Genomic DNA, 22,401 nt, shown 5'->3' with positions numbered 1-22,401 from the left:
TGGGCTTGTTCAGCCTGGAGAAGAGAAGGCTTCAGGGAGACCTTATAACAGTGTTCCAGTGTCTAAAGGGCCTACAAAAAATCTGGCGAGGGACTTTTTACAAGGGCATGTAGTGACAGGACAAGGGGGAATGGCTTTAAACTGAAAGAGGGGAGACTGAGATTAGATGTTAGGAAGAAATTCTTCACTATGAGGGTGGCGAGACACTGGCACACATTGCCCAGAGAAGTTGTGGCTGTCCTATCCCTGGAAGTATTCAAGGCCAGGCTCGATGGGGCTTTGAGCAAACTGGTCTAGTGGAAGGTGTCCCTGCTCATGGCAGGGGGTTGGACCTAGAAGGTCTTTAAGGTCCCTTCCAACCCAAACCATTCTATGATTCTATGATTCAGGCAGCCAGACTAGGTCTAATTCATTTTAATGGGAATTAAACAAAGATGTTTGGTAGCCTTCTTCACTGGGGCCCATTTTCTGTGCTGTTCACAGTGCTGCCAGAGGTGCCTGCATTAGGCAACCAGGCACCCCAGGTTCCCTCTACCATCAAGGAAAGAGACAGCCACCTCCCAGGATGATTCAGAATGGAGGTGGATTGAATTACCCCATGGACCTGCCTGTTTCTCCACTAACTATAGGAGGGACCCAGGGAGACCAGACTCCTAACTTGAGAGCCTCTCCTCATTGCCTAAATTTGGTTGTATGAATCTACCTCTGCATGTTGCTGCAGATAAACATTCAAGTGGATTGCAACATGCCGCTGCCTTTCACAGCTCCTTTTGTTCTTCTCTTTGTTTACCTCTTATCATGGAGCAACTGCGGTTTCTGCATATTGAATTTTTCAAAGGAAAAATCCTACACACAAATATGTATTCCAGTTGACTTTGAAAACAACTCTGGATATTATTACCGAGGCCAATTTTCTGCCACTCCACAGCAAGTAACCTCTGAGGAGGCACTCTGGTATGCCTTGACTTTAATAGGAGCTGCAAAATATGAACAGAAGATGCAATATCTGCCATCCTTCTGGGCCGTATGCTCAGTGTGCATTATCAGCCCACCTGGGCTTGATCCAAAGCCTATTGAAAACGGCAGAAGTCTTTTCAGTAGATTAATTGGACTGGGAAGTCAGTTCGTATATCAAAAAGAGTACTTCGCATGCTCATAGGTACACAGGCAGGTGGGTTTCAGATGTTTCATGAGAAAGGGGTCTGAACTATGACTGGGTTGAGGTGTCAGTTCTCCAAAGACCAGGGGCCATTTGGATCCACTGTTACAGTTTCTAGTATCTATAGTTTTTAATGCTACTGGTGGTGCACTAATCTTCATTTGTTAGGTTGGGGATGACTTGTCATAACACATGAGAGGTTTAACAAGTAAAAATAAGAGCCTTTTCTAACACTAAGCTCTTCTGCACCTGCTTCATACAGCATTCTGCATTTGAGTAACAGGGCTGTCAAGTAATCTCAGACTTGCACTACCATTTATGGCTTAGCTTTTGACTTTTATGCAATTAGCAGAAGTGGTAGCATTTATTTACTTTCAAAGAAGACTATTCCCTCTTTCTCCCTCCCACTGCAACCTCCACACCCTCCCCTTCAATCAGCTGCACCCCAAACTGGGAGTGAACTGGAGTAATTTAACTTATCCCATTAAAGCAAAGGACTGTATCATATGAAGGTGGCCTGAGCCAAAATCAGTTGAAGTCTACAAGAGTTTCTGGGGACTCCAAAGAAGTGACTGTCCTCACTGGCAATATGTATATGGGAAACCAGGGTCAGTATCAGCACTCGTTATTGTTGCCTTAGTGTTGCTACCGTGCGCAGGATCTTGCCTGTGCACGTGTTTTTCCCTTTTCTTCCCTGCTAGACCAGAGGGTGGTGGTAGATGATGAACTCCACTGGTGCTGGCGATTGGCCCTGCTAGAAGCTACTTTGTATGGGCAGCTGTAGAGCAGAGGTCCAGCTTAAAAATAAACAAATAGCAAATGTTAGAATGGCAATGAACTGCCTGTTGACAATGCTGGGGGAGGAGTGACCTTCCCTGCAGCAGAGCTGGAGAAACCAAAAATAAAGGGTCATGACACATCTCGGCATATAGGGTGGTGAGGCAGCTGGGGGTGCAGCTCTGTGAGAAGAGGCACTAGGAGGGGAGCCAGTGCTATATGCGTAGCTGGAGGATGTGTGCATTTTCAGCTGTATGTATGGACAATAGCACCCATGTGTGAGTGAATGAATGAATGAATGTTCTCTAGGCTTTCAAGGAATACGATTATTTTCAGTAAGATTTTAACAGTGCTAGGGATGACAGCAGAGACACATAACTAGAAGGAAATCTGTCCAGCACCCAGATTTTCCAAAGAGCTGAAAGCCAGATTTCCAGCACAGGAGCAATCTGATTTCCTAAAGAGCTCATTTCTCCTTTAGGCATCTACTTGATGTTACACATTCAGCATGTTCAATATGCAGATTTGTTGATTTTGATGATTGCAGGCTGATTTCCCAAATCGGATTGAGCTCCTGCATTAAAGGCAGCTCTTAAAAAGTGACGCAAACTGTCCAAGCAAAGGTCTGAGAGCAAAGGGACAAACTAAACAACCTTGGTCAGGAAAAATATGTAACTGAAAACAGTCTGGTGAAGCAACTGCCCACCCGAGGGATCATGCTGTGACCGAAGCACACACGTCACCAGTGGCTACTGATGACACTCAGCCTTTCAGTGTCCGTCCCATGGAGCACACCAGGCATGGGCTTTAGACATGCTCTTAAGAGCATGTGGAAAGTTTTAAAAGCCCATATGTTCCCACTGTGTTCGAACCAGAGCCAGTGGGATACTCCCAGCCTTAAGTACTTTGGTGAAATTAGGCCACAAAACGTCAGCCTCTTGCTGAACTGAGCTAGGCGGGAACCCAATACAACAGATTGCTTTGTTCAGCACATACATTGATATCACTTACATTGTGGTGATATCAGCTGGTAAAGCTGCGGAAATGCCTCCTACATTACTTATCCTGCACCTCTTGTCCTCTCAGTCCATTAACCCGGGCTTGCTGGAACTACTTCTGAAGCTCCAAACCTATAAAACCACTAGCACATAAATAAACATATTTCCCCACAATTGGTATTTCCTACATCAGAGGTGCAACAGTCAGCTACCGATGATTGACAGTCTTGATGTGTAATATCTTGCAAGTCATTACTGCTGGAAAGGATTGTGCTGTACCGCTGAGGAGATAGGAATTGTCTTCTGTCCATTTCTAGGCCTTACACACTCATACTTCATGGCTCTGGGGCAATCCATGCTTTTCTGTAGGTGGTGGCCTTATGTTGCCTAAAAAGCACTCCTGTAATGACACGATCTCCTTTGCCCTGTGGCCTGTAGTTTAGGAGGCTTTCCACACTTACAAAAATACAATCGCATTTTCTTCTGGTTGTAAATAACTATGCTAGATAATCCATCCAAATATCCCATCCAGCACTGGAGCCAAAGTAAGAGGACATGATGCTGAACTTCAGTTTCCAGATCTACACCAAATAACACATCATTAGGGCAGTGTCAGCTGCAGGTATTTTGCACAGCTGGACACATTCACAACTCCATGGTGCGTATACTGTACTACAGACAAATCCCTGAACTCTTAGTATTAAAATCACATGGGTTTAAAGGGAGATGGGCATGACCAGTAGTAAAAACTATATGTTTCATAACTCTCTCAGGTATTTCTAGGGTAAACCTTTTTTCCATACAGGGTGTCACATGAGAACACAGAAGGTAGGCACTGCTGGCACCACTCTGAACACCGTCTGACTGCAATCACATCCCAGCATAGAGGAGCACCCACAGCATCTGTTTGTGCTATGTGTGGGGGTCCAGGAAAGCATCCCTGAATATGCAATGACAGAGGCAACAACGCTTTGCTGACAGAAGTTTACACACACACAGCAACACTTTGCACATATATTAGTAGGCTGTCACACAAAGTAGTTGAGGTCAATGACATTAACATGTCCTTGTTCACTATTTGGAAGCTGCAGCACCATTTTGATCCTGAGTATTTTCTTCACTAGTTCATTAGCCCTTCAACATACAAACTACGGTAACCTTGCTGTTCCACTCAGTTTGCAAGGAGACTGAAACTACAGCTCTGAGAGAACTGTGAGCTGCAAAATACATGCTACAAGTCTGCTTTACCCAAAATCTGGCAAAAATGGCAGTTAGTGTGTTCAACCATTTCACTCCTAGCAATGTAAACAAAACCTTTAAGGCAATGTGCTCTTACATCACTTTTTGCTCAAGTAGCAGCTAAAAGGGTTGCAGCATGGAAGTTACTTGAAGCCATTGTTGGCTATGGGACTTAAGAAAGGAATTCAAGCTCTGCACCTTTCCTGCCTAGAAGACATCCCAAGGGTTCAACCCACCAAAACCCTTCCTGTGAAAGCTTCCCAAGCTCCAGAAGTGCCAACTCCCTTACATCCAAATCTCTACTTTTCCTCTGACAACCTCTTGCATTAAGAAGGCATAGCGAAAGGTCATGCCCAACCAGATGTCTTATATTACCTCAGAGGTATAATTTAACTGCAATGTTAATGTGACACATTTTGCTGGGGCAGGTGGTGCAGGTATAGGCCAGCTGAGCACAGTTCCATTTGCTTTCTCTCTTATAAAAGTCAAACTTGTTTCCAAAGTCACAGCTCTAGTGAGATTTCAATGAAGAACAGTGTTTGAGTTAGTCCTTGGAGACAGTCCAGATCCAGAGGTAGTGCAATACAGAGGAGGAATGCAAACAGACATAAAAGTACCAATGAGAATTCATGTAGGATCTTAAAAGAAGAGATGTAGATGAGTATCGTTCTGACATTAGTTTTTGTCGTGTGCTCTGCAGGGTGGTTAGCAGGAAAGTCCAGCATTTTTCTATCTGGTCTGAAACATGCCAGCATAATGCCAGACAAATTTTGAGAATTCCCTGCTCCTCAGTAGTTAAATTTTGTCGTTTGCAATTTTCAGATTTCTGACAGAACTGCTGGTGACAGTTGTAATAATATTCTGTCAAATATTGTGGTGGTGATTCTTTGAATGCCTTTGTGGTTTGCTGTCCAGAGTTATAATAACCTATGTTTGCTCAGATATGTGTTCTGAACTTGGAAGCGCTGGAGCTAGCGTTTACTCTTCTGCCTGGGTGACTGCACATGTGTGCCAGGGTGTGTTGCTGAACATGTGAGCAAATGTCTCTCCAGGTATTTGCCAGATGCTTCCTGGTCTTTGGGAAGTGTATTTTGGGGTTCACATCTCAGGTAAAAGTGGGTGGCTTGAGCTTTATTCCAAACGGGATCATAGGTGGGTGCTGAGCCTCCTTTCAGTTTCGTGTGTTTCTCTAGCACTTGTCTCCTTCCTTAATCATTTTATTTTAGAAACAATAATAGAGGGAATAGAGGAGAGGGAGAAAAAGAAAAATACACTTCTCTGATTGTAAGACTGAAACTGACTGAACTACACTGAGATTAGTTTTGATAAGATAGTTTACTTCAGATGACAATCTTGCTCTGTTCATCTCAGGGAGTTTAATTTGAGCTCCTCAGAAGGATAAGATAAAATAGACAGCTTAAGTTAACATTTGCCTGGTCTTAAGTCTACTCATATATGTCCTTAGTGAAAACTGCTGAGTGAAACTTTGAGAATCAAGCTTGTGAGACGTAGACTGAAATCATGTATGTGCATATGAGGCACCAATTTCAGCTAAAACTGAGTGCAACTTTGGAAAAAGAACTATAAACAAAGCTAAAAAGAAGATTCCCAAACCACTCATATTCAGTCATGAAGGGCCTTCTCTGGAGTCTTCCTGAATCTTGTAAACTCTTTTTGTGTCCACGAAGAAAACAACAGAAAAGGAGAGATTTGAAATATGTGTGGTGCTGGACTTGGTTTTATATAAACAAAGATACATCCCCAAAATAGTTTACAAAGTAATAAACTAGACCGTGGTAGTGCATGGTTGCTATAAAAACCAATGTCTCTATTCTGTGCCAAGCAATAGCTCCTATATATATTTTAAAAACCGGATCCCAGTCAGCTGATATAAAGAGTTAGCTCTAGAGTTTGGAAGAAAAGAGCTGAATTTAATTTGAGAAGAAAATCCTTCATGGTTTGGCTGCACACAAACAATGCTATACCCCCTGAAAGCTTGGGTTTTGAAATGAATTCATGCTGTAGAGGAAGGAAAAGCAGAGCATCCCCTCAGTAGTAACTGTCCCAGTTCAGCCTTGCACACCAGTGTTGCACAGCATCCGCTGTGACTGAAGAATTGTAATATGATGTATTGCCGTTAAGCCTTCCAGTTGGGGACTCTCAGGCCAAAGAGTGCATTTGCCCCAATATTCGCAAATTAAATCCTGTAAAGAGAGACTTTAATTCATGTCCTTTTTAACCACTGGTATTGCAGAATTTCCAAATCTCTAAACTTATAACTGCACCCACATAAGGCTTTAGGTTTTATGGATGGTAGCATATTGGGATGCTAAATAGTAAAATTGTCTTTAGGAGTTAAAGACCCTCATCAGAGACCCCAGAAGCCTGCAACCGTAGAGCTAAGCACAATTTATGTGGAGCAGCCATGCAGAAAATCTTCTTCTAAAGCCAAATTCTCTTATTGATGTAAACTGCTCTTTGTCTCTTACCTCTTTTACATTCCCTCTCTTGCACATCTCCCCCTGCCCCTTCCTCAAAAGGGGGATTGTCCTCTGCTAGCTGAAACTAGACAGCTATGAGTTGTGCTCTGCCCTTTGTCTCTCTTCCTGAGCACTGACGGTCAGTCACATCCTTTCTGGGGACAAATAAGCTTCAGCGGCACAGTGGGTGTCTCTGGGCTGAGCTCTCCTGAGCTGCTCTGCTCATGCTTTGTTTTCACGCTTGCCCCCTGGTTCCTGACTATGCTCCTCTCCAGACTGTGGTCCTCATGCTGAGTTTGCAGAGTTGCAAAAGAGCTGCTTTCAGGTGATTAAATTTCTGACCAAGTGATGGGGCCATGACTTGGACCAACAAGACAGGTTGAATGATGGTTCAGCTAAATGCTGAACCTCCCAAGAACTGCATCCCTATTTGGCAACCATCCTAAAACCTGTTTCATTCTCCAGCTCCATCTTTCCTTTTTCCCATGTTTCCCTGACTTTCCACTTTCTTCCTTCCAGCGCTGGGCTCCTTCCCCTTTTTTCTTCCTGGTTTGTTCACTCTCCTTCCCATTGGGCTTTCCACCCCACACCTCTCCACTCTCTTCTTCCTGGGGAACACACAGGCCCTGCCCTGGCTCTCTCTCCCTTGCTACCCATCACTCCTCATCACCTTTCATCTCTAACCTCCTGAGACAGTAAGCTTAGTCCTTGCACACAGCCAATAGACTGAAAGGAAAAATCTGACTTACTTTATACAAAGTCATACATCCCAAGCTGAGATCCCACAGACATTCTGACACTGTACATTTTCATCTCGGTTTTCACAGATTTTCCAGTGAAAAAGTAAAATTGAGAGCTATCACCCAAGCTTAGAACTTAGTTTAGGAAAGAGTTAAGCATGTGTTGGAATCCCTATGTACTTGGGGAACACACAAGAGTGCTAGGCATTGTATATGTCCTATGTTTTCTGTGTCTGGGACCTGGTCTTCTTAAATACATGAATGCAACTAGCAGCTCTTTTAAGCCACTACGTTTACATTTCTCCATGTGTTTTCTTGAATTTAAGCCTCATCTGCTATTGAAAGGGAAGCTTCTATTCTGGAAACTATACATAAAAGGGCTCCAAATAAGAGAGAAATTTAAAAAAGAGAGCTTTATTTTTTTCATTTTTTTAAGGATTAAAGAATTATGATTTCTATACCTATCTATATGACTGCACACAATCTTTCAAATACAATTTTTCCCTACTTTTGCCATCTTCTTCTGTTTCTCTTAACAGAAACAATTTTTCACAGTGGAAAGATACATTGAATAAAACAATTTTTGTTTATTATTTTAAACAAAATCAAAGGAAATCCAAAATATATGTTCCACAGTCTAATACCAGTAAACCACTGTGAGATATGTACTGGCAAGATGCTCCTGGCACTTTTCTTGTGTGATAGAAAGAAGATTCTACCACAGCCTCTCAATACCATCAACTCTATAATACCATTTTTTCCTCTATCTGTTGCTTCTAAAGATCCATAGCTGTAATGGATCTGCTCAGAATTTTCTATCATCTTAACAATCACTCCTTTGATATCACAGCGTGCCTTACTTCCACATGTAATAAAGAAGGTAGGTGACTCACTGTTCTAAGGAACAATTGCAAGCAAAGTAGTGCCTTTGTGCTGGTGTAAATGCAAATTACCCCTAGGAAAGAAAAACCCAGTCACCTCTTAGGATTTGCATCAGCTGAAGGGAGAGCTGATGGCAATATTGCACAGCTTTGTATTATCCAAGAAAAACCAGAAAGACATTTCCTCAGCATTCTGACAATGTGCTTCTCATCCTAGGCATTCTCTGAGACTGGGTCTCTTCTGGGCAAGAGACATGGCCACAGGAAAAAGTATTATTCATTGCCAACTAAACTAAGAATTTCAGCTGCCCCTAGCTCCACTCTCAGGTGTGCTAATAATGTGGGGGCTAGGCTGAGATCAAGAAAATTCCTCTTCAGTTCCCTTCTCTGCTTGGCTGTGTCATTTGTGCCAAATGATTTAGCCTCTGCCTCCAGCAGTTCTGCAGCATCTGTGAAATAAGTCACCTCCCAACAACAATGTAAGTTGCTAGTGGGCATACACAAAAGTTTGTGGTGGGTTGAGTGGGGACCACTGGCAATATAATGAGTTGCTGGAAGAGCTACCAGCAAAGCTGGCTAACGCCACAGATCTGACATAGATATCTAGGTATCTCTGAAAGAACAAGAGCAAAGGAAGCAATGTGATCTTCTTCAATTTAATGGCAGTTTTCCTGCTGAGGGACTGTGTAGTAAGTTTGAAGGTGTAAGACCAGTTTTAGATCCAAATATAATACCAGCTGAGGTGCCAGAGTGTGTAACTACTGTCTCTGAGAGCTCATTTTGGATCACACCACATGGATCTGCCACCTGTCATCTTCCAGAATCTTTCCCAGCATCTGAACCCTCTACAATCAAGTAATGAAAATTATGCACCTTAAAGGGCCAATATGTACAGCAGATCAGCAGATCAAAGTAGAATCTAGAACAATAAATAATGTTTTCCTTCTTTAAAAAAATTATTCCGGGAAACTCTATGGCTCAGGGGATGGGTGCTGGGATATGGAGCCTTTCATCACTGATCCAAACATGACCCAAGTCAGTAGTGACCAAAAAAATGGTTACCGTTTGGCAGATGCTTTGTGGCTTAGAGTATTTGAAATGAGTTGATGGTCTTAATCCAGTTCCCAGTGGACAACTATCCACATCACAGAAACCATCACCACAATTGGCACCCTTATTGGCAGCCTTAGCAGGTTGGCCAAGGATTAAATAAGTACAGAGACTGAGCCACTCGCTTATGCCCAGCTAGAGGTTGCCCGTCTAGGTCATGGATGAGACACAAGGATGGGGTGGAGTGGTGAAGCTCACACACCCTCTGCTTGTGCTGCGCTGGTTTTGTGGGTAAGGAGAGGAATTCATTTTCCAGGGCTGTGATTCAGGCACACTTCATAAGCAGCATATTCGTGCTCATGCATTTAAACATGAATTTAAAAAGGAGTCAGAAACTGAGAGAATTTCAGGATTTACTCTCAAAAAATCAGGGTCCAGATTAATTTCTGGGGAATTCATTAAAGTCAGAGTAGTTATATTACTACCAGGGCTGCATTTAACAAAATGTGTACAAGCGACCTGTAATGCAGCTCTACTTTGAGAAACATTCCTTTTGCTGTGTTATGTTGTCAGTCATCGCTTTAATTATCTCACAAGATGTCTTAGAGGGAATATAACCAGTGCCAGCTATTGTCAGAAAGCTAAAGCTGATTTCTAATTAGGTATACAATGGCAACTATCATGTAAGCAAAGATCTGATATACCTCAAAAAAACATATCTGTGCAACAGGGAGAAAAGCAGCACTTTTGTTAGCACTGAAAGTGTTTTTCATTTTCAGAGAGATATAATACATCAGTCTCTCTTTCCAATAAACAACACTATCCCACCAAAATACTGTGAGGTAAATCCTGCAGTTATTCAGACAAAGTGTGGATGGAGCCAAAATTTCAAATTAAACTTTAAACAAGGCAGCATCTAGGCTGGCTGAGTGAAGGGCAAATACCTGAGATGTTGTTGCACATGCTTCCATGTGTGAAGGCACAGAGATCTTCCCCTGCTTGCAGTCCAAGCAGGCAATGCTGGAACAGGAACAATAGCACAAAGGCAGGAAAGGCTTCCCCAAAGTCACACCAAGACCTTGGAAGCACCTGAAGCCACTTCTGTATGTTTCATTTCATACCTCTTACAGTATTGCAGCAGACATGACAGGCAATGACAGCTCTGCCCGAGTGCAGACATGGGGAACAAGTTCCGCAAGCAGCCGGAGGAATCCCTTCCTATTCAGCTTTCTGATAGCCAGAGCACCTCATTGTCTGTTGGACCTTATTGCATCAAGTCTTTAACAAGAAGGTAGGAACCTGTGTTAGTGTCTGGCTGGTATTTTTCACTACGAGACTGATTTAACACCTAGCTCCCATATCTGTAGTAAGACTGAAATGCAAGCCAGCCTGTGAAAATAAGGCATTTTCTACCTACAAGAAGGAACTGTCATTTGATCTTTGCTGCAGTAAGGCTCTCATATGTTTTAGTTTTTAAAGAACTTCTTGTAAAATGGAAATCCCAGGAAATGAAAGTAACAACTTTTTAAAAGGTTCCTTGTTGGTGATATATATGAAATAGAATCATAGAATCACAGAATCACAGAATGGTTTGGGTTGGAAAAGACCTGAAGATCTAGTTCCAACCCCTCTGCCATGAGCAAGGACACCTCACACTAGACCAGGTTTCTCCAAGCCCTGTCCAAATGGAATGTCACGTTCAGGGTGCAGTTTACATTTGGATTTATTTGCACCTGAATTAATGCTCAGGGTCTTCAGGAAGGGAAGGTCTGAGTTTAGAAATAAGCAGATAGCAAAGTGGCGAGAGGCAGGATCCCCTCCTCCCTGCTAGTTGCAGAAACACCATTCAGTGCCATGCATTGCCTGACCCTGGACATCCACATGCTCCTGCCATGCCAACACATATTAGATGTGAAGAGCGCCCTAACAGAAGTAGTTGACCTAAACTGAACAAATTTCCTAATTGCAGTAAGACAACACTTGAAGGTGTGGTTACCACAGAAAATCATACTCATGGACAGATTAGGAGCACCTGGCTGCACCTCATGCCTCCTAATGTCCCGGGGGCATGATTATCTCATCAGGTGCCACCTGCCAAGTCTTGTTGCTGAGGAACTGGCTTTGGCACACTGCTTGGCTGGGCTGGGGAGAGGAGAAGAGCATACAGGGGCAGGCACACATGCTTATCTTGAGCACATTCCTTAAAAATGAGCATTTACACCAAGATGATGTCTTGGTTCTGCTCAGAAGCACATCTGCATTTTGAGGGTAAAAAGGTTGTTTCTAAATCCTGTCCAGCACCCCCCCCCCCCACCCTCAGCACAGCTTGCATTGTGAGTTGCTGGTGAATGGACATTCCTGAACCAGCCACAGCTTTTGCAACTCCTCACTGCAGCCTACAAGAGACCCAAACAGATGGGTGAGCCTGGAAAACCACCTGGCTGGCAATTTCAAAATGTTTTGCCCTTTTGCTCCACAAAAGAGGACAAAACCAAAATGAGACGCAGGCTTTATGACTTCCAAAGTGTTCTGACCATGAAAACAGCATACCAACTTCAAAGTAGATTGCATGTCCAGGTGAGGTTACACTGTGGACATTGCCTCTGCATGCGAGTCCTCACCTCTCCTATTATCTTTCATCCCCAGTTCAAGGTGTGAAGCCTAACCTCCACACAGCAATCAGTGGATCATGGCCCAGCAAGAAAAGACAGACCAAACAGATCTCTGCCAGGCCTGTTGAGCTCCTCTGGAACAACGAAGATCATAAAACACAAGACAAAGCTCTGAGCCCAGAGGTAAGTTACTCTCGATTGAAAGGATCTGTCTGGGGAAAAAACTTTCAGAGATTAGACTAATCCAGGCTCTAACGACCTTTAGGTCATAGTGCAAGAACTTCCTCTTTGATACATCTTTTACAACCTAACCAGAGTGACACTAGCAACAATAATCTGACCCCATCCCTCCCCTCAGAAGCACCTACCCTGGGCAGAGCTCCTCAGAGACAGAGAAAGGAGAACAAAAGACTCCAGGAAGTCTACTAGGGATGTGCCAATCTAATTATTATGGCAGTACTCAGATGCTATGATGAGAGATGCCAATAATAGAAAAACAACCAGAAACCGTAAAGCTAGTCCATGGGGGTGGAGAAAATGGAATTTACTAGGAATCAGAAGAAACCATATTTGTTTGCACTGATACCCTTAGCCCTTTTGATAGCATCAAAGTCCACTGGATTTGAAGCTACCCTGTCAGATTTAGCAGTAGCCCACAGCAGTAGGGAATAGATTTAAGCCCCATCCTTTGCTCCTTGCTCACTGTGCTGTACAGCAGTGCTGCCCTCCATCCAGCAAAATCCTCCTGTCCTTTAACGCTCAGCACAACAGGTCTGATTCAGAAATATTCCCCTTCCTCTTCTTTCCCCTTGAATTTCTCACCCTGAGTCATCGGACTACAATATAACTTTAATGTGGAAAGTTTTGTGGGTACGTTTTGTTTTCTTTTAACTTTGGAGAAGAAAAGGTACAACCAGAGGAGGGGGGGAAGTGTCTCATGGTTGAGAGGACTCTTTTAAGCAAGGAGTCACATGGCTCCCTGGCAAGCAGCCAAAGGAGTCATGAGAGATGCTGCCATTCCTCTCAGCACTCCCTTAACCATGTCCTGCCTGCTACCCAGCCTGCCGCCAGCCACCTCGCACCCCAAGGCCAGCAGCTTTCCCTGGCCCTGCTGTGCCCATGGTGGCTGGCTGGCTGGCTCCTGTGGAAGGAGGAAGCATTGTCAGAAGTGATGCTCATGACTCTGGTAAGCAGCGCTTTCCCCTTGCGCTCTCCGCAAGGCCACACTGGACATGGTGGTGAAGTAGGTGATAGGGATGCACTGTTTCAGATGAGACATAATCATGCCGTCGCAGCTGCTTGTGGTTGGAAAAGAGACACTGAAAGTAATGACATGGCACTTACACCATGTGTTGCATTTTCAAAGTGCTGTGGCAGCTTTCGCTCTTCTGCCCCTCCCCTACCTCCAAGCCATGCCAGCATTGTTATTGCCCTATTAAAGCTGTGGGAAACTGAGGCAGGCACAAGTCAGGATACGGCTATTCAGCATCTCAGGTATCAGTCCAGTCCTGGACCTTGCCTGTCTTCATCATAGAGTGAAACCTGCCATGGAAAAGCGTAATCTTTAGAAGGGCTATCCTACCACCTTGGCCAGGGTCCAGATCAATTAGAGATGCACATGGACTTTTTCAAATGCTTTCTTGCCTTCCTGCCAGGAATGTCAGGACTGGTGCTAGTCCTGCATGTCCATACAGCTCTATTGGGTGCTACATTGCAGCTGCTACATTCCACCCCAGAGGCGAGTGAAATGATCCTTGCCCAATTCACTTGAATACTGGGAGGATTAATTCACTTACAATCCTTGAATGAAAAAAACTATTTTTAAATAGTAATCACATTTCATAATTATGCTTAACTTTAGCCAGATTAGGAGGGTAGATATGATAGCCAGGCCCAGTACTGCAGCACTTAAACAATTTCAAATTAGATACACCTCAAATTGTTTTCCAGGCCCTACTTGCAGGGATACAGTGGTTTGTATCTTTATGGCTTATGCTTACTTCCAGCTTTGAAAGCTGGGCTGCCCCACAGTGCTTTGCATATGACAAGCAAATGTCACAGTGCTTTTGAAGTGCTTTTCCCCTCAAAAAATAGATAACTTTTGTTTCTATGTCAGCTCTTAGTGGCACCAGAGGCCATAATGATTCTTTCAATAGTCCATAGAAATGATTTTGGGTTTTGTCTGACATGGCCTCCTATTGCTTTCACTGTATGTTCTTGGGAACTATGGCCACATTCCCTTTAACATGTGTAATATGGCAGCCCGTGCCAAGGCTGTACTCGACTGGATACTGGAAGAACACGGCTTGTGCTGGCTTTCTGTTTGGTTCACCTCTCACTTGCACTGGAGTCATTCTTGTTGACTGCAGCAAAGTCTCTCCTGCTTTATTAACCTACTGAGCTGTGGACATAACCCCAAGGAAGAAAAGCCTTAGGCCCTCAGACCTGAAAAGACAAGATATAGGAGCTTCCCAAAATGTTGCACAGATCTATAGCTTTTAAATGCCTTTGCCGTGCAGCCCAGGTATGAGTTGGGGGAAGACGAAACTCATCAGCATTACTTTTGCACCACAAATCTGCCAGTAAAGTCCCTGGAGTTCAATCAGTTTTGAAAGTGGTGCCACTCATTAGCAATAAGGTGGTTCTACTTCAGAAAAAAATCTGGGGACATGCAGTACAGTGACAAGTGGACTTGGTGCCACTTCATGGGAAAATTCTACTGCCTCATGTTAAACATCTGAGGCTAGCTTTTGCCTTCGTTTGCACACTTGCTGTACCACTGGCTGTCCTTTTCTTCTTATTACTTAGAAACTCAGGATGAAATTTGACCTTGGACAAAGAGCTGGAACAAAGACTATGTCACCATGATGATTAAGTGGGATTTTTGCATAAATGTGAATTTTATCCGTTGTGGGTTCCTGCCGTGAGGGAAATTTGATCCACAAGCATAGGCTGAAAAGAAAATAAATGTTCAAAACTGTAACTATGACATGGGTACAAACTGTATGCATGATTAAAATTATTTCCAACAGAAGATATAATAATTCTCTAATTTAGTCTATCTTCATATTTTCTAAAGAAGGCATGATTCAGTGTAAAATAAATAATAGGTGATAATCATCTTGCTGTCAGATCCTCATGGAAGAAAGATTTTTTTTTATGAAGAGAACAACTGTTTGGCCTGAACTATCTTAATTTTAGAAAAGCTGCCTATACTCCATTAGAACTGAAAGAGGTAGCTAACTTTCAGTTCCATTGCACTATCAAGAAAACTGCCTTTTAGAAAGAAAGACTGAGAGGAAAGTATGGAAAAGACAACTCAGTGCTTTATGCAAGGTTTGTCCTAAAAACATTTAGAGAGAAGTCACAGAAATATATTGCATATAGACAGAAAAACTTACTGAGAAAATACTTTAAATCTCCATATCTAGAACTTCACATTTGCTGTACTTTGGAGTATGCACAATGCTCCTTATGCGTGTGTTGTAGCAAAAGCAAATATATAGGTGTTGTCTTGACAAGAAGCAGCCAGCAAGTCCTATGCAGCTCTCCACGATGGAAGGAAAATGAATCTTTTTATCTTTGGGGGAGGATTGAAGGCAGAGCAAGAGAGAAGGAGAGGATGCTAATAGCCCTTAAAGGACTGAAAGACATTCTCCAGGAATCTGCCCTCTTGGCTTTTCTTCCATAGTACTCCTGTGCCTGAGCCCCTTGTCTTTCTTAGCCTCCCAAGTAGTTCTGGGCTTGTAAACCTGAAGCTTTCAGTGACCAGTTTGTTCAGCTCGTTGCCAGGTTATTCACATGTGTGTTGCGTAACCCCAGAACCCATGGAGATTTGGCTTTCATGCGTTGGCATTTTGGTCATGGTTCTCATGACTAGAGGCCTGGCTGGCTCTCATGCAACTCTCCCATGTAGAGTGCTGCTGTAATACTATATAAGTTATATACCTGAAGCAGGTTGGGGTAACGCCATATGGGAGGGCAGTGAAGCATCAAGGAGGAAGGAGCAGGTGAACATGAGTTGCAAAAAGCCACCTGTCCAGTAGTTAACAGGTAGAGATGTTTTGCCAGCACGCATGAAAGGCACCAGTGAAAGTCCACTAGGGTAAACACCATACAAAGATTATGGGCTGAAGAAATGGAGCTTGCAACATTAACCAGTTCTGTAACGCATGGTGTCAGCACGTCTGCAGAACTCCTTTGATCTATAGCTGGTCCCAGCTTTTTGTTGCTTGTGGTAGCTTGGGAGGACTAGTGTGTTAAACTGCATTGTTTAGGGGGTTAGGAATCTCTCTGACAGCATTTCAGCCCAAATTACGCAGTCTCATACACTGAGAAAACACTTGGCACCATTCTACGTTTAGCATGCTATATTGCCAGGTACATATGGTGCATTTTTTCCATTACATAAAATGTGTTTGTCAGTCTAACTGTACAATTGCAGCTCACTTAGTTTACCTCTTTACCACCTCCTTTGAAAGATCGTCTTCTGAGGGATTAGCCTTGTTCTTTGTTTAATAGGCAAGCGCATCTGCATTTAATCTTACCTACTCATCTGAATACTTCATGGTGCTTTATAGTCACTTGTTTTATTATGTTAGTAATGCAACGTATGTAATAATGTCATGCAGTCATCCTACAAAACCTGGATGCAGTCACCTTTCCTTATAATTACTGAAGTTGTTACTTTTTCTCAATTTTTATGCATAGTTGACATTTAATTCCCAGAACCTACTTGCCCCAAAGGGTCGAGAGAGTTGTCTACATCCAAATGTATTTAGATTCAAGGATATTCAGAACTGGAGTGCTCGGCACAGACCATGGCAGGGAGAGGGGTGGCCAGTCACAGATTTAGCAAAGCTCTCTGAGCTTAGACAGGGAATTTTAGTCTGGGTCTCTCAGAGAAATTGTGGACTTTATCTTCTGGAGCTGCCAAGAAGTCATATTGGAATCCCTCTTCCATCTTTGTGTGACTCCTTCAACATACGGAAATAGCCTGTATCAGGCAGGTAAGCCAAGTTCACAGTGATTATGGTAGCCCAGTGTGAAAATATTCTTTATCTTTCTTGTTTCTGCTGATGAAAAGCATTTGGCTTTAAGTGATCCTGCAAACAGCTTTTGGAGGTTCACCTGTTGTGTCTCTAAGCCAACATATCTCTGGGAGACAGTAAAGTTGAAGTCCTATTCCAAAACCTCTTATAGATGACTAGTATTACAGTACCATGTAAAAGGAGTATCTAAGGATCTTAACAAAGCTCTTCTCAGCCATGGAACATTGTACAAATAGAGGTCAAGAGGGCAAGCTTGCCCTAAAGAGTACACAGTCTCAGTTATAAGAGGAATGAGGTGCGAAAGCAGGGAAATGATGGATTTACGCTGTAGTCCAGTAATTGAGCTAGAGATAATCCTGTTCCCATAACAGACAGTTTTATCACAGTAGCTGATCTAACTGGGATGAGAAGAGTGGGCCAGCCTGTGTAGCCCTGACTGTATCAGCTAATGTGGAAGCATTGATGCTACTGGTGAAGCCGTGCCCACTGTCCCCTTGAAGGCTCTGCACCACAGAGCAGGCTGGCTGCTCTCTGCTTGTGCAGCTCCCTCCCGCACTGCACAGATTTAGAGACAAACTTCAGGGACTGTCTCCAGCAGTTCTAATCTTTAGGGATTAGGCATGAGTATTTTCCTAAGGCATATGAAAAATAAGCATTCCTTCTAAGCCATTTCCCACGAGCGTGAAGAAGCCCTGTTCTAAAGGATGTGGAATTGTAAGGACGTGGGAGCACCAGCAGAACAGATGCAAAACGCGCAGGGGATTTTTCTTCTTCTATATTTCCTAACCAGCCAGTAATGTCTTCTCACTAATACAAATTATTTGCTGTATTATGCGGTTAGAATATGTAGCTGTTTTAAATGTTTGTGCTTCTATTCCTACGTACGCACACTCTCATATGAGTTATTCCCAATTGCAGTATAGCAAATAACTGAATTAACTCTCTCTATATACCCGCAGATAATCCCCAAAATAAGCTTCTTAAGAACTAACTCTCACATTGCTGGTGAATGCATCCAACTCTAAAGCAGATGAACAGTGAAAGGAGTGCACAAATGGAAAGTTAGACTAGCACCATCTTCTTTAGAAGAAGCTAAATCTGTCTATGTATACAGACACATGCATACTCAAAGATGCACTGCAAGAAACGGTGCCAGACAGTGTTAGATATAATCCTGGGTTTTAGACATTTCTACTAATTACATTGATATTATTGAATGTCAGTTTTATACTTTAAATATGTAATTGGATTACCAAAATATGTCCAGAGCATTAAAATACATCAATCATCCCACTACCAGCTATTCTAGCTGCAGTCAGTTGTTTCAGAGAGTCAGACACCAATTGTTCCGGGTTGCAAAAACTTTTACATTTTTACAGATGCTAGTAGGCAAGCCAAAGAAGATCAGTTTATCATATATCAGACTTACCATATAGAAATAAACCTTATAAAGGAGTTGGTTCTTTAAACTAATTTTGAATACAGTCTACAATAACTTGACTTTCTTCCCTGCACAAAACAGTGAGGCCCCGGTGCCTTTTTCATTCTGAAAATGAAATTTCATTTCATCATTGTCTTTTTCACCCTGAAAATCCCTTTTCATCACGAGGGGACTTATGCTTTCCAGCTTTTCTAGTGGAATAGCCGAGCTACATCGTGCTCGTCCCGCCGCACACTCATCAGGAGAGAGAGAATACGGACGGACACCTCGCTCTCCGTTCACTCCTGCTCCACTTACTGCCTCTGGTAGTTTCCTCTTTATCCCTAAAGGACCAACAACTCCAAAGCCGAGAATTTGTTCCCACACCCAGAAGACGATAGACATCTCAGGCAAAATTAACATAACCATTGACAGTCCACGAGAGCTCACTAAATAGCAGCTTGGGAAGCATCATGCCCTCCAGAGAGAGCGGGTAGCAGAAACAGACACCAGAAGATAATGCTCGAACAGGCTTTAATCTTCAAAAGCTACCATTAGTAAGCCAGAGAAGTATATTTACCCACAAGATAAACACCACAAGTTCGCTAGGCTACTATCCATTAAGCACTGAAATAACTCCTCTTTTAACTTTCAACCCGGAACGAGGCGAAGCATCGTAGCGCGCCCGGCTCTCCCCTGCGCTGCTTCCCACTTGCTGGGGAGAAAACGGGGGGTCACGGCTGAGATGCAACGAGCAGGGCCGGGGGTGGCACGCAGGGGTAGCAGGGAGGGGGAGGCAAGGCAGTCTCTCCCCGGGGAGGCAGCCGGCTCCCTCCCTCCGGAGTGATGGATGGAGGGAGGGATGGATGGAGAGAGGGAGGTGCGCATTGCTTTGGGGCTCCGCTTTGTTGTGTTTCACCTCCTGATCCCTTTCCCTTCTGCTCTGCTGGACTGCAATAGCCGCCTCGGCTCCAGCTCCGTGGGTCCAGCTCTAAGTGACCCGCCGCTGAGGGGATGACGAACCGGGGATGGCACCGGGAAAGCCGAGGGAGCGTTACTTATCAGCAACAATAAATTCTCATTGCCGCGAGGCAGCGCTCAAAAGATCCCCAAGCAGTTCGCTCTAAATAAAGCAAGCATTGCTTCCCTTGTATTTCCCCTCAGCAGTCGCCTTAGTATTATTATTATACTTCTATAGCTTTTGCTTTCGGACCTTATAATTATGTCACACAGCAAGGGAAACCGCTAGCATCCCAGCATCTGGTGTGCGGTTTAAAACTTTTGTTTTAAGATTTGCACTATTTATAGAAGGAAAACTTGGTAGGATAGTAATTTCCTACGGGTTTGAGAAAAATATGGCTACGCTTATATTAAAAGGGTGTATTTATTTATTTATTACCACTCCTTCCTCCTGTTTAAAAAAAAAAAAAAAAAGCACTGCAATTTTTTTACAAGCTATTGGTCACCTACCAGCAGACATATCCCGCTTGAGAATAGAAACAGGCAGCGTTGGCTGAATGAAACCTAACGGGCTTCCATAAACCAAGCGCCTTCAAAAATAGGTAGCCAAGGCATGTGCATTTCATTAAGAATTAAGAATGTAAAAATAGGCGTTTAGTTTCTTTTTATGAGTGTGTTTTTTCCTACTTTTCTTCCGTAGCGGTGGGTTACGTTTTTCCATAGCCCACAGAAAACGCACACAGAGGAACACACGCACACGTGCTTATTTATGTGCATGTGCTCCGTGCATGCGTACAGAGGGAAACAATATTTTATATATTATATATATAGAGAGATATAAACATACATATAAATCCACATACAGTTTAGGGGTTCAAATTTTGCGCCCGGCGGGGTGCAATAAAGCCTGACCTGGGCACGGGGGTGGAGGAGAAGGGAGATCCTCCTGGCCGCGACATGCGAGGCAGGGGATACCGAGACGGGTTTTCCTCGTCCCTGACCCACGCTCTCCCGGGCCTAGGGGAGCCCCTCTGCCACGGCCTCCGGGCAGCCGGTCCCGGACCCGACCCTCCCGCTGCGCCCCCCAGAGCTCCCCCGGGCCCGATCCTCGAGTCCCGGGCCGGCGGGGCACGGCGTGCCCCGGCGCTGGGGGGTTGCTCAAAGGAGGGAGAAGGGTCCCCATTTTAAACCGGCTGCACCGGCCAGGTGATTTGCCGCCCCCCGCGCCCTCCTCTCCCCATGCCTGTCCCAAAGCGCGGACAGGTCTTTCCCAGGGTGAGGGAGAGCAAACACCCGTGAGAGCTGCCCGGCAGCCCCTCCAGGCTCCGGCGAGCAGCCCTTGCCGGACCCGGCTTTCCCCGGCACCACGGCTGGCCAGCGGCGGGGACCCCGGCCCGCCACCTCGCCACCCCCTAACACGGCGCCCGGCGGAGACAGAGACATGCCGGGGGACCGGCAGGAGCAGGGCGGCGGGAACTTTCTCCGCAGCCCGCACGGACTAGCCCAGCCGCTCCTTATCCACCGCAACGTTAGATACAGATATAGATATTAAAAAAAAGAGAGCGAAACTCCTTGCAGTCCCACCCACCGACTCTCATTTCCCCCACCCCTACCTCCACCCCCTTCCTCACAAGGAAAAGGTCCTGGAGCCAGCTCTAACTGCGGGACTGGAGATCCTTCCGGAGCGAAAGCAGCCGGCTAGCAAAGAGCCCCCGCGGCCGGGGGCTCGCCCGCCGGCGGCTATAGCGGTCCCGCGCTCCTCGGGATCTCCGCGCAGAAACACACTTCCCCCCGACGAGCGCGAAGCGATGCCCATCTCCGGTTTGGCAGGAGGAGGAGTCGGGGTCGGAGTCCCCAGGGGAGACGCCGGCCGCTCCGTGCCCCGCCGCCCCGCCGCCCTTCAAGGTGCGCCACCCCGGCCGCGCTGGTGGGGCAGCCCCGGGAGTTACCTGGCGCTGTGCACCTTCCCCCGGCAGCCTCCGACCGGCAGCGCCAGCACCGCCACCAGCACAGCAGCAGCAGCAGCAGCAGCACCTCCTCCGCCGCCACCGCCACCACCATCCTCACCACCACGCACTGCACGGAGCTGCCGCCCGTGCTGGCTTCTCCCAGCTCCCTCTTGCTCGCTTTGCGCGTTGCCCTTAGGCAGCTGCTAGCGGGGTCATTGCAAACAGTATTTTGTTAAAAAAAATAAATTAAAAAAAAAAAAAATCTGGATCACTTACAGGTAACTCCCACTGGTAAGGATGAGGAAAATCTGAGGGTAATACACTGAGAGTAACACACTGCGAGATGAAAAAAGGATCATGGCTGAATCCCGTTTACACTCTTGGAGTTCGCTTCCTTGGTTATTCCTTCCTGGGCCCCCCCCGGTCGTAATTCCCCACCCTTTTTGGTGTCAGCTGTGGCTTGAATCTGAGTTGGAATCCAGTCCCTTGGGCTTGGGGGGGCTTTGTCTGTTTGTTTGTTTGTTTGTTTGTATTGTTGTGTCTAGTATTCCCCTGGTGCTAATGCTGCTCCCTGTGCAGAGTGTGTGCTGCTGCTGCGGCTCTCGCTGCTGCTGCTGCTGTCTCTGGGCTCCTGCCTGTCATGTCTCAGTGGTTGGAAGTTGTTACAGTGGGTTCTCGTGTTGGAATGAGGATGGTTTAAGGGATTTGGATGGCAGAAAGTGACTCTCTCTCTCTCTCTCTCTCCCTCTCTCTGCAACTCTCCTGAGACTCGGGGCTGCCATTGGGCAGTCAGTCACTGCAATCCGCCTACTTTTTTCTCTCCCTCTCCTTTTTTTTTTTTTTTTTAAAAAGGGGAGGATGACAATGGAGAGACACTGATCCTGCCCGCGCTGCCATGGATCCGCGCTCCCTGGCTGAGCCCTCGCTGCACGCCTCGCTCCCCAGGCGCTCCTCTCCCGCACCATGGGGCATTTTTAAGCTCGCTCCCCGCGTCTGCCGTGAGGGAGAGATCCCGAAGGAGCTGGCAGCTCCCTCCCAGCTCCGGTGTCGATGAATTGCTTTATTACGGGCGACTGGCCCAGGTC

General features: G+C 45.1%; 1 protein-coding gene across 1 annotated transcript in view; it reads right to left on the bottom strand.

Annotated features, from left to right (window-relative positions):
- WNT7B (Wnt family member 7B) overlaps positions 1–22,006 on the bottom strand; it is a 95,265-nt gene extending 73,259 nt beyond the window's left edge. The window contains exon 1 of the mRNA XM_030478733.1: positions 21,593–22,006. Within this exon, the coding sequence (XP_030334593.1) occupies positions 21,593–21,675 (83 nt within the window). The 5' untranslated portion in view covers positions 21,676–22,006. The remainder of the gene's footprint in view (positions 1–21,592) is intronic.
- Positions 22,007–22,401: the final 395 nt, after the last annotated feature.

This window comes from Strigops habroptila, chromosome 3, assembly GCF_004027225.2.
Source record: "Strigops habroptila isolate Jane chromosome 3, bStrHab1.2.pri, whole genome shotgun sequence".
Taxonomy (NCBI): domain Eukaryota; kingdom Metazoa; phylum Chordata; class Aves; order Psittaciformes; family Psittacidae; genus Strigops; species Strigops habroptila.
The sequence above is the reverse complement of the archived record's forward strand: the minus strand, read 5'-3'. Positions and strand labels throughout refer to the sequence as shown.